This window comes from Sinocyclocheilus anshuiensis, unplaced genomic scaffold (assembly GCF_001515605.1).
Source record: "Sinocyclocheilus anshuiensis isolate Anshui unplaced genomic scaffold, SAMN03320099.WGS_v1.1 scaffold319, whole genome shotgun sequence".
Taxonomy (NCBI): domain Eukaryota; kingdom Metazoa; phylum Chordata; class Actinopteri; order Cypriniformes; family Cyprinidae; genus Sinocyclocheilus; species Sinocyclocheilus anshuiensis.
Window position 1 is genome coordinate 1,627,848 of NW_015552566.1, and position 12,684 is coordinate 1,640,531.

The following is a 12,684-nucleotide window of genomic DNA, read 5'->3' on the forward strand; positions in this document are numbered from 1 at the left end:
GCTTGGCCTGCGACTCCGAGATGAACATCTTCCGGCAATGAGAACATGACTCATCCACAAACGCCACCTCAGCGTGCTAGATGCACAGGCACGTGAGGCAGCGATCGTGACCATCACCCAGCGCCAGGTAACGACCGCATCCAGAAACGCCCGGGTGATACGTTGTCTATAGCAAGACCCACATCGTCTTTACAAAGACATAACATCAAGTTTGCCACGCAACGTCGTCTTTAAAAAGACGCACACGTAATTGCTCTTTTAGGGAAAAAGCTCTTTTATCGTGCTGAGGCGCACAGGGGAGATGGCCGCCTGCAACACAAACAGGGGATAGTGCAGCCTGATGTGTGCAACCCACTCGACACGGGAAACCACCACTGCTGAAGCGCCGTACCGCGGCCACCAACACGAAGAGCTCTCAAAGAGCGCCCTGAACTCGTTCAGTCTTCTTCTCTCAGTAGAGTAGTCAGGAGCAGAACGATGTGATCGCTCGGCTCCGAAGCGACCGACGTGACGTCAGGAGTGACCGACTGAAAGGGAACTAAAATTACTAAAACTGTAACTAAAATGTAAAGAAAATCTAAAAACTAATTCAAAATAATAAAAACTATAATAGCAGTGGTTTCTACAGTAATGGCCGTATACAAATCAGCTCCGCTCATGAACGCTACTTTATCAGATAAAATGAAAACGCCACTGAAACTTTTCTGATGACAGTCAGTTCCCTTCAGAGATACATTCACATAAAACAACCGCACTGTGTTTTGATTTTGAAACGTGCAGTGCACATTTATTCAACAAAGTCAAACACTGAAGGGGACATCGGAGACAAAATTCACTTTTACATGGTGTTTGCATATAAATGTGTCGTGTGGACACAACCACCCTACAATGACAAAAATCCATTCACTCCTTTTTTTTTTTTTTAATTCTCAAAAAACCTAAACAGTCAATTATCAAGCTGTTTTGATTTTCTGAGCAGTATGACATCATACTGCTCAGGCCCCGCCCACGACCGCTGACGAACTGTCCCGTATTAGCATATTTCCACCCTCAGCCAGTTATACACTGTCCGCCATTTTCTTCGCGCTCAAGCAGCTGTAGTTATAGCTGTAGAAATACAGGTGTTTTGTAGTTGGATTTAAAAGTGAACATAAAGCCCTATTCGCACGGGATTAGTATTATCTGGGGACCTTGCGTGATTTTGAAATTACCCCCCCACATCTGAATTTTGTGTGGTGCATTTGCATGGGATAAGCGAAGCCTGTGATTTTACTCGAATTTACTGACTTGTCTCCTGGATACGATGTCAAGGCTTTGAGAGTCCTGTTCTATGGTCCGGTTAGATGGATTTAAAAAAAAGAAACTAATATAGTTTCGCGCCCTGTCATTTACATTTCACCAGGTTAAAATAATATCTCAAGCTTTATGCTTGATTTATTTGTAACACATTAACCTCAAAACCTTTTCAGCTTTCTCTTTCTGCAAGTTGTATGGTGTAGCGATATGACAGCACCCAAAATACTATCAAACACTCCAAAGCAGCTCCTTTCTTCGTGAAAGATGGATAAAAAGGCACACAGGAAACAAAAACCTTGAATAATGACATACGACCCACCAAATGCTGGCCAAATCACAGAGATGCCGATTCGCACGGGGCTAATATTATCACAGGACCTCAGTGTTTGGCAAAATATGGTAGGTAATTTTTACTTTACAAATTACAGACATGGCCGATTCGCATGGGATTAAGATCACAGACAACCTCCGCAATTATTACAAATGACTGGAGGTCACCAGGTAATACTAATCCCGTGCGAATAGGGCTTAAGAGTCTTAATTTTTCTTAATGGTGGTGAGCAGTAACTTATTATTTAATGGGACATGCACCGAAATGGCTCGCTGTGAAAAGAGCTGTTTTTGACGAGGTAAAAAGGGTGTCATTTTACATGACCATTGAGAAATTTTAACCAAAATATGTTGCAGACATAAAGAATCATATCAATTTGTGGAAAATGGGCATCCGATGTCCACTTTAAAAAAAACTTGCATTAATATAATTTTACTTCGTCTTTGATAAACTGGGGAGGAAAAAAGAAAAAAGCTTAAGTTGCACAAGTTCTGAGGCTCGTACTCTCTACAGTACACCCTACTTACATAGAAATGCTTTTGGGAATCGTGCCGTACAGATTAAGTACAACTTACTACTTAAGTTCTACTTAGTGCTTCAGGAAGCTGATCAAAGTTCATTCAGCACCTTGGACAGCGGCATCACTCCCAAGACTCCGGACTTTCTTTTATGATAATGAGATTACGTCACATCGCAAGACGAAAAACCACGCCGACAAGATGGAGAATGGAATTAGCATTTGAGAGTGGGGAGATCGGTTGGCCACTGTGTCAGAGGCTTTTTCCTGCACAATCTATTGCTCAGTATTGATTACTTTAATGCAGTCTACTGGAGAGGCTCTCCCTAGGGTACACTGACCATCTAATGGGTGGCTGTGGCATAGGGCTGCACTAATAAGGAAACACGCTTATCAGCTTATCCTGTATCCAAATCACTTGAACAATTCACAGTCACCTCTGACCCTTTGCTTCCTAGCATGCTGAATTTCAACCAAAGGCTTAAATGAAAAAGAACACACAGCCTATTATAACAGATCATACTGCACAGTGCACGGTATCTGTAATTAGAATTGTGACATTCTCTCTTTTTCGTCGTGTTACAGTCTAGAAACAGTCTACAGCAGGGGGACATGGATGGGGCAAGACGCCTGGGACGCTTGGCTCGCCTGCTTAGCTGTGTGGCCATCATCGTGGGCTTCCTTAGCATCATAATCTATGTGGTCGTTGCAGGTATGTTGCATTACAAGCATTTATTTCATCATCTATCCACTATTAAACAATATAGATGTGACACGCTTTATTATTTTGAGTCAAAATTAATCACGAGTTGTTTAAAAAAAAAAAAAACAATTATAAGCAAAACACTTGTATTTTGAGTGTTAGTGTGTTTTTTGATCAAATAAAGTCTTAGCTTTCAAATTATGCCAACTTTACCATGAAATTCAAATAATAAATGTTGTTTTGATGCTCTTTAATGTGGTGTGACGTTGCTGTAATGTAACATGCTGATTTGCTGCTCAAAAGACATTTCTTTTTATTAACATTGAAAACAGTTCCATTTAATTTTCCTAAAAACTGTGATACTTTGATTTTTTTTTTTTTTTTGATGAATAGGAAGTTTAAAAGAATAACATTTATTTGAAATAGAAATATTTTGTAACAATGTATCAGTCTTTACTCACATTTCTTATTAATTTAATGCATCATAGCTAAAAGAAACTTAAGTAAAAATGTAATTATTTTTTTAAGTTTGAATAAACACCTTAATTGTCAAAAAAAAAAAAAATTCTGAAAATACTTTTAAGAAGATTTTCTTAAAAACAAGTTATGACAGCCACCATTTAAATGATTATATCTTGACAAGCAGAAACATAATTATGTCACAGAGACTAAATTAGTTTCTTGGCCAAAATGATGGAGCGGTTCACATACTATATTTGATAATATATACTATATTTGATAAGTTGCATGTATTTCCATACTCAGTGTTGCTGTTATGATTCATATGCTCTTTTTTCTGCTCTATCCTCAGTAACTGGATAGGAGGCATAGTAAGAACGAGAAACCCATCTACAGCACTACTGCAAACAAAATAAAAACCTTACCCATGATGTAATTAAAATAAGATCTCCCTCTTAACAATAATGCCACATAAGATAAAAAGAAATGAGGACTGTAGCAGCAAAATAAGATCTGATTAAATAGCAAATATGCATGCAGTAGATTAGCATGCTCAGTGAAAAAACTCCCATATGTTAAAAAGAACAGTAATGGCTTGCATTATGTAAATGAGAAACATTGCTGTTGTGGCAAGAACTCGTCTGAGGATGGCACAAAGGACAAGGGGACTTTTTTTTTTTTTCCCCAAAGATGGTCTTTGAAAACATGGCTATGCCCGGCAAGCTGCATTTTAACCTTATATTACTCCTGGTTGATCTTGCATTTGAAAATTATGCACAGAAATATTTGCAACATAACCACTGATGTATGTTTTATAAAAAGATTTATATGTGGAGTTTAAGTGACGGGAATGAACTAGGGATGACAATCTGTTAGATAGAATCCTTGTCATACTTAACAGAAATGGTCATTGGGGTTTGAGATTTCATTTTTGTTTATTTATTTTGTATGTTTTGATTATTAAAAAAATGACCACACGCATGCCTGATCCTGTATGTGAATAACTGTCAGCATTTTTCACTACTGTTTTTTATCTGTAAGAGTAGTGGGTATTTAAAGATGGGAGTGTACATCATTGTCCAGTGTATAAAATGCTATATTCTTTCAATGGCACAAAGTTCATGGAGAGCTCTGCCTTTAACCACGAGGATCCACTACACATCCCATACTAGCATAGAGAGGTAAGACTGAAATGTTACGCATGCCAGCCCTCTCTTTCCTGTCAAAAACTGCTGGAGCATGGACATTCATCTAGAGGCATGCAACGGCCAGCACCATTCTGTGCCAAGACCTTTATATCAGTATGCTAAATAAATCACAGGACTATTCATCTTTACCCTGGGTTCTTTCCTGGACAGAATGCCAGTTTCCCTGTCATAAATCTCCAGACTTATCCCTTATTAATATGAGATATATATCAACATATTTATAGAAATATTTAGGCATGCCGTGGGTGGACAAAACATTTTTTTATCTTCACCTAGAATGAGCTTGTGTGTAAGGGACTTTGCTTTGACACGTCTCACAGTGTTTATTGCATCTCCATGATTGCCAATTCTTCAATCTGCTGATATTAATATGAGAAAATTACACAATCGGAGGTACAGACACATAACAGCACTTCTCTGGCTAGTTAGACCGAGTGACGGTTAAGAAGGAAATGTCTATTGACGTGCTTCATTCATACTGAATTAAGTATTTGACTGCCCTGTCATAGATTTCAATGCACTTTATCACTTACTTTTCATCAATATTCTTATGTACTGTCAGTACTTTTGTATCCTAAAAGTATACTTTCATGTATAATCTCCTAAAAATAGACTGTTAGTACCTAAACACCTAAGATGACCGTTTCATATATAGGCATTATGCTGTATAATGTACTGTTTTGTGCTTCTCATAACTCTTTTGTTCACTATAAGCGATTATGTTACGGTGTTGTTCATAAAACCCATTATGCCATTATGAATGAGATGCAAAAATGCTGCTATGGTTCTTAAAACTGTGATTTATTATGTACAACTTTGCATTCTTGGTTCACTTGTATATCTGTTTTCTATGTTAGGTTACTGTGTACCTTTGCAAGTGTGAAATAAACATTAACATGCATGGTCCACAACTTGCTTGCGGTTATTGATCGTGTATAGCACAGTAGCAGAGAAACATCAGCAAGCAAATTATTGCATTAGCAAAAAGCGAAATGTTAAGGATACTACACAAAGAAATACAGCTAGACAACAGCTTTCAAAGCCTTCCTGCCCAAAGCACATATACAAAAGATTTATTTTTCATGTTACTGACTATTGCTGTTGTAAATAATGCATGGCTAAGGAAATGGCACAAGATCTACTGGCTGATTTTGCACTTCCCTGGTTCTCTGATCTCTAAGTATGGCCCTCACTCCAGGACTCAGCACTAACAGCCTTCTCTCACTCACAGTGACACGAAGTGTTTAAGTACTCACAAATCTAGCCACCAGCTTAAATGAGACTAAAGTGCCATTATTAGTTATCTAGCATCACAATCCGAAATGGTTTTATTTTGCAAGGAGAAGAAACAATGACAAAACAGAGCTTTTTGTCAGCTGAACCCCAAGGAGCTAAATATTTGCCTGAAGTTGACCATGAGATGTTAAAAGAATTTAAATCTTTCAAAATATAATGAATTGCACATCTTTTTATGCTAATTTTTACATTTATTTTTAAGATATACATATTAAAGGGGTCATATGATGTTGCTAAAAAGAACTATGTTGTGTATTTGGTGTAATGAAATGTGTTTATGCAGTTTAAGGTTCAAAACACATTATTTTCCACATAATGTACATTATTGTTTCTCTTCTATGCCCCGCCTTTCTAAAAAAACAAAGTAGTTTCGCTTACACAACGAAACACAGCGTCACACACAGCGGCCTTGAGTGAGCCGAGGCCTGCGGCTAGAGTGAGCAGCGGCCGGCGGGCTTGCGGCAACCACATGTGACGACCCCGGGATGGACTCCGCTACGTCCATGGTGAAAGCCGATCCGGCGATCCACAGTGTAAAGTTGATGTATTTCATCAGCGACCAGCACGGATCAGCTCTAGGCATGACTAAGTGGATACAGTCCTCTTTTGGAAGACCAAACAAAGTAGTTTCGCTTTCACAACGAAACACAGCGTCTTAACGACATGGCGGCAGCAACAATACTACAGCGAGAATAAAACTTACGCCTTCTTTCTTTGTGTGAACATTTGGGCGGCGTTATACAAATCTTCCCACACAGTGACGTAGACATGTGGGGTTGACTTAACTTTTATAAAGAATATCTCTTTGGATTTAAGACTTTAGTCTTTACAACTTTACAGATCTTCTTTATGCACCAAGAGCTTATAACACTTAAAGGGGAAAGGAAAAATTGAAATCGCATCATATGACCCCTTTAATGTAATTCTGCATCGGCTTTTCTATCACAATTTCACAAATGCGACATATTACTGACCAAGAAACCCTGACATGGATATTTGTGATGTAAAACAATGGTTCTCAATCTGGGGCTGAGGCACACTCAAGATGACTTAAAATGATGACTTGAGATTAAACCAACATTAAAATAAACATTTTTAATAAAAAAGATATTTCATTTTAATTCACTCTCTTAACAAGTTTTTTTCTTTCTTTAAAACATTGGTGTTGTAAAATAAAAAATACAGAGTTTTAAATATCAGCCTAATTTCAACAGCAGGAAAAGTCTTGTAAATTAAAATCTCCATGAGCATTTTTATAATTGATATACATTTTTATGTATATGCATGCCACACTCTAAAATATTTTATCAGGTAGAAATTAGTAAATCATAATCAACTGGAAAAGTCGTTTAAGGGCCTTTGAATATTGTTGTTGACAATGGGAGGCTTTGAAGTAAAAAATGTTGAGAACCACTGATCTAAAACAACCTTTATTGCCAATGCACCAGCCTAGGAAATTCTCAGCCAGCTAGTTAGGTTTTGCATGCACTGGGTGACAGTTCCATATTCCTCTCGTGTGGCTTAAAATGTGGTTAATATGATTTACACAAGTGCTGTAGTACGTGTTTTGGTAACACTTTACTTGAAGGGGTGTGCATAAGACTGACATGACACCTTCATAATCATGACATGAAACATGTCATGAATATGAAGGAGGTTTTATGCATGTTTATGACAACTGTCATTAAGTGTCATTCGCTCAGTTATGTCATTTTTAATGCAAATATGACATTATTTGACCTAATAATGTCATATTTGCCTAAGTCTTATGCACACCCCTTCAAGTAAAGTGTAACCCGTGTTTTTTGCATCAACATCAATTTTTGGTGCAGTAACACACGTACCAATAAATCAATGTCCTCTTTACAGTTTAGTTCAAGAGTAGGGATGGTACCAACAAAGACTGTAAACTAAGAAACATCCTGGTAAGTGTGTTGGGGCAAGGAGCTAAACTCTGCAGGACATTGGCCCTCCAGGAGCAGAACTGGACACTCCTGATGTAGGATGATTGTCACTACAGTTGCCCTGGAATAACTTCAGGTTAAGTGTCTCACTCAAGGGCACAGCGGTGACAAAGTAAGATTGTGATCTGTCTCCAGTTTCAGACTCACTGACTATGCATCTTTTGGAAAGCCACCCAGGAAACCAAGAATTACACGACCCCCTCACTCACGCATTACTACACAGCTGCAGCTATTGATGAAATTAAGCAGAAAGGGCTTCATTGTTTAGTGCTACATTCAGAAAACAGTTTTGCTAGCAGTCTACTTTAACCTCAACAGAGCAAAGGAATAAAAACCCTAAAATATTCCAGAGCCATCATACCTCAAAATTCATGAATAGCAGAGCAGGTAATGCGTGTGATGTCTCTGTTCTCACCTCAGATCAGGTAGGAGTCCCATCATAAGAACACTAGGAAAGAACAAAATAAGGCAACATGTAGAGCAAAATAAAACAATGTGGAGATGACAAAGATTTATTCATTTATTCTCTGGGCTGGTGTAAAGAGAACATGTTTCAGTCAGCAGGGGAAGTGAGGAGGCTTCCTGTGGAGTTCTGTGTGTGGCCTATTAGCTTCCAAATGACAGCTGCAGTACCTCTCCTACAGACACATTTAGGCAGAGAAAACAACAAGGTACCTCATTTGTGACTTAGTGCTGTTGCCACAAAACCCACCAATAATACAATACACTCTCTGAAAGTATGGCGAGAAACACCTTCTTTGGAGATTTGTGATGAACCTTTGGTCACTGAGGCTCATTTTATCTGTAATAGACCCTTAGTCCCTCAACATTTGTTCTGCATTTCAGGGCACTTGGTCAATGTATGGACTGGAACAGTAGGAGACTCACGTGACCTTTAGATAATGGACCAACAGGGAACAAAGGAAAAAGGAAGAAAGATTTTTTTAGTTTCCAACAGCCCAATCTAGTTTATTGTTTTGGGGAAGCTGAGGTCTCCATTGAGTGATTATGTTGATTTTGTGTGAATATCACTCTCTTTATGCATCTATGGAAATACCTCAGGCAAACAAATTCTACAAGTCTAACTATGGCATATAGCTCCAGATGTGAGAGTCTCAGCAGAAATGCTCACTTTTATAAATGCCACATCATTTGTAAACACAAGAGGGATAGAGAAACAGGTGGTAACAATAAGACTTCCAATCCTTCCTTCTCTTTCCTACAACTCTGCTGTGTAGAGTGCTGGTCTTACCTCTACATGCAATCCCTGTGCTAGTTTTTCATTTGCCTGGATCGATGCTTTTCAGCTTGTATATTCATCATGTTAAAGCTCTGGCCTGCTTCTGTCTCTCACGCTCCAGTTCCATAGGATGCAAGTCAGCAGACAAGTGGGCTGCGAGCGCAGGCTTGTTGGTTTAGCCAGATATTCTTAACTTGAACCTGCTCTCAACTTAAAGACACATTAGTAAAAGCATAAAGCAACAGCACCTTGAAAGAGAAGGGCTAACATGTCAAGCGCTGCAATGCAAGTGTTTTATTTTTGGACTGCCTTCTCCAGTGTAAAATGTCATCGATGAGAGAGTTTAGAAATATCTAAAAAATAGAAGCTTTAGAGGATGGACGTCTAGACACATTTTTAATATCCTGTATATGAATAATTTATTAATTCACAAAGTACACAGCATGATGAGAAACCCTCTTACTAAAAGGATCATCAAATTAAAACCCTCTTCCGATTAATAATATACAGGAACAGCGCAATGCAAAGTTGATGCTTCACAGCATCGCTCTTGTCTCAAAGCCACTGTGTTATAATATGCTCATTGAAATTTATTCCTGTTAGTAATTTGGTCTCCGGTCCCAGTTCACATCTGAACAGCGCATTGTTTGTAGTACAGAAACAAAAAAAGGCTGTTAGAGCTAAACCCCTTCCGATGCTAAATACAAATAAGGTCCATGCTGGCCACAATCAATCCTGTTACCAGACTAGGCCAAGTGGGCTTCTGCTTTGTGGCCCCAATGGTCCGCCTCTCATTTAGCCCTTTCTCAAGGCTTCGCCACTGCTCTGCAGAACACCCCCCAAAAGAAGTCGGTTAGCTCCCCTGCCCGTCAGTGAAATGCATACAGCAGCAGAAGGACGGTGCAGATGCCGATGACTCCTCCTAGAATTAATGAGTCCCGTCTCTTCCTCAAGTTGATCCGCTGTATTAGGTTATTGATGGCAGGGAAACGGTCTGAAGTAGGGGTCAGTTAAGGAAACACAGGGATACAGCAGATTGCATTGCCTCAAATACAGACAGCAAGCATTTTTCATGGCATATTACAATTTAGGCCTTACAATTCTGATGTTGATAGATTACATTTAACAGTGTTAATAAATGATTTGTGTTTTTAACTTGGGGAGTGCTCCATGACAAAGGTAATCTAAATGTAAAAACAGGGGAAATGTGCATATATACTTACATATCCAAAGTAGGTAGACACCAATAAACCAATACTGCACTGATACATTATGCAGCCCTAATGCATACATGCTCTCCTTGTAGAAATCAAGGATACTGGCCAGGGTGTTGACCCTGCTTTGTATAGACTTCAACAAACCTCGCTGGGAGGTCATGTTCTCCTTGGTTGCCATTGCAATGCTGTGGACAAAAAATAAATAAATAAATAAAAACAGAAGAGTAGATTTATTGGCACTGGCCCATCACAGCACATATGCACTGGAAGTGGTTAAAAAGTGCTCCGATCATTGCGTCAAGGGCGCAGCAGCTGTCAGGACTGCAGACGCAGGAAAAAGTCCCTCAAAGACGGCAAATGTCTCTTTCACTAGGTTTGATTTCAGACAGGAAGGCAGAAGCTGCATTAATGTAATGCTCCAGAGACATTAGCCACACACAGCTAGAAACCAAAAGTATGCAGAAAAGTGACCAACCATTACATATCTATTTCCCTTGACACTGCAGAAAGTAAACACCTCATATTTTGGACAAATCAGAGGTTTTCCTGCAAAAGCCATTATTCGTCCTAGCTTAAGGCACAGTTCATCCAAAAATGAAAATTCTGTCATCATTTACTCACACTCATGTTATTCCAAACTTATTTATGACTGTGACTTATTTGTGACTTATTTATAATGTGTAGGGTTACTTTATAATGGAAAGAACATTACAAAGGTTTGGACCGAAACGAGGGTCAGTAAATAAATTTTTAGGTGAAATATCCCTTTAATGCATTTTAATTCTGTATTGTTGAATGCTGTAATTACACTGTTGGGTAAGTCCGGTCCCACCACTTATTTGTTTTCTTCAGCTGAGTCGTGCTTTCTTGTTCTTAGTGGAGAAGATTAAATTGCTGTGCGACACCACGGCTCACTCCAACTCGGCAGGTTTGTGAGTGCAAGCCAAAGCACTGGCACCCATTAAACTCCTGTCTGCCCTACTCTGCGGAACAAAAGCCATTAGATATAGTTCACCACAAGTGCTCAAGCAGACCCCTTCACCTCAATAATAATGAACAGGAGAGCTTATCTATCACACCCACATAAAACAGACCTCAACCAGAATGTGTTTGAGGCAAAACCTGTGAAATTAGAGCAAGACAACACAACTTTAAAGCAGTGTGCAATGCACTGACCACTGAGGTGCTAGTTTCTTGATCTCTAAGGATAAATTAGGCAGCCAAACCCCACTCACACAAACAAGGCATAACGCACATTAAACAAGACAGTGCACCCTGAGGGAACAAAAGGTCTCCAGTGTTTTGTACTCCTAGGTGCCCTCGGTCACAAACAAGGAGTTATTTTGATGTGAGTTTTTGTGGTTACACCTCTATACATGGCCTTTATCATCTGTTTAACTTTTGTTCTTAGCCCACACTCCTGAGCATCTGTACACCACGAAATGAAGAACACACAAGCTTAATCGGATCTCCTAAACTTCATATTTGGGTGTGTATTTGAATGTGTTACCTGCAAGGAGGTATAGCTCTTAAAGTATTGCTTGTGACAGATGGAAGACCAATCTGACATCATTAAAAGAGAAATGTGAGCACCCACACTCCTCAGAGATCAGAGCTATGATGAAACATTAAACAATGAGCTCTCATCTTGGTGGCTTCTGGCTGTGGGTGGTACAAAGGGAAGATAATGATTATAAGCAGCTGATATAGCATAATTTTTTGCTTGAATAAGACTGAGGTGGGGTAAAAAGAGCTGCACGGACCAGGAGCCGACTTAATTAAGCACCAGTGCTGGTTGCCAGCTGTGGGGTTCCCCTAGGTGCGGCAGTAAAAGTGTAGGCTGCTCTCATGCCCCAGCATAGATCTGCAGGGAGAGAAAGACGGTAGTGCCCAGCAGCACAATATTCACTACTAAAGCACCTCAGGAAAAAAGGCAAAACTGGCAGATTCATGCAAATGACACGCTTTTCTGTTAGTTTCCCTTAAAGGGGTAGTTCACCTAAAATTATTCTGATTCATTGTTTACTCACTCTCATGTTGTTCTATACTTGAATGACTTACTTTCTTCTGCAGAACTCATAAGAACATATTTTGAAAATGTGTGTTTTTTTGTTTATACAATTGAAGTCAATGGGGTCTAGTGTTGTTTTGGCCCAGAGTTATTATAATGAACTAAAAACTATTAAAAACATTTTAGTTAATTGAAATAAGCCTGAAATATATAAAATATAAATATTCAGAGAAAAACAAACTAAATGAAAGTTAAAGCACTAAAATTACTAACTGGAAATAAACAAGAACTAAAACTAGACTTTGAACCTAAATATTAAAATAAAAAAAATTAAATAATAAAAAGCACAAAAATGGACTAAATATCAAACATTAAAATGAACACTGAAAAATATAAAATAAAAGCAATTTCAAAATATTAATAAATATAATATATTTATATA

At 38.7% G+C, this 12,684-nt stretch overlaps 1 protein-coding gene and 1 long non-coding RNA gene across 2 annotated transcripts in view; one reads left to right on the plus strand and one right to left on the minus strand.

Moving 5' to 3' along the window:
• The first annotated feature begins 2,734 nt into the window (after positions 1–2,734).
• Positions 2,735–5,383, plus strand: LOC107664907 (uncharacterized). The gene is made up of 2 exons (XR_001631502.1): positions 2,735–2,856; positions 3,659–5,383. It is a non-coding gene; the product is annotated as an uncharacterized LOC107664907 (long non-coding RNA).
• Positions 5,384–9,138: 3,755 nt separating this feature from the next.
• The window catches only part of LOC107664903 (Golgi SNAP receptor complex member 1-like), a 28,116-nt gene continuing 24,570 nt past the window's right edge, over positions 9,139–12,684 (minus strand). The window contains exons 7-8 of the mRNA XM_016455587.1: positions 10,334–10,416; positions 9,139–10,008 (exon numbers count right to left, since the gene is read on the minus strand). Coding sequence (XP_016311073.1) covers positions 9,884–10,008; positions 10,334–10,416 — 208 coding nt within the window. The 3' untranslated portion in view covers positions 9,139–9,883. The remainder of the gene's footprint in view (positions 10,009–10,333; positions 10,417–12,684) is intronic.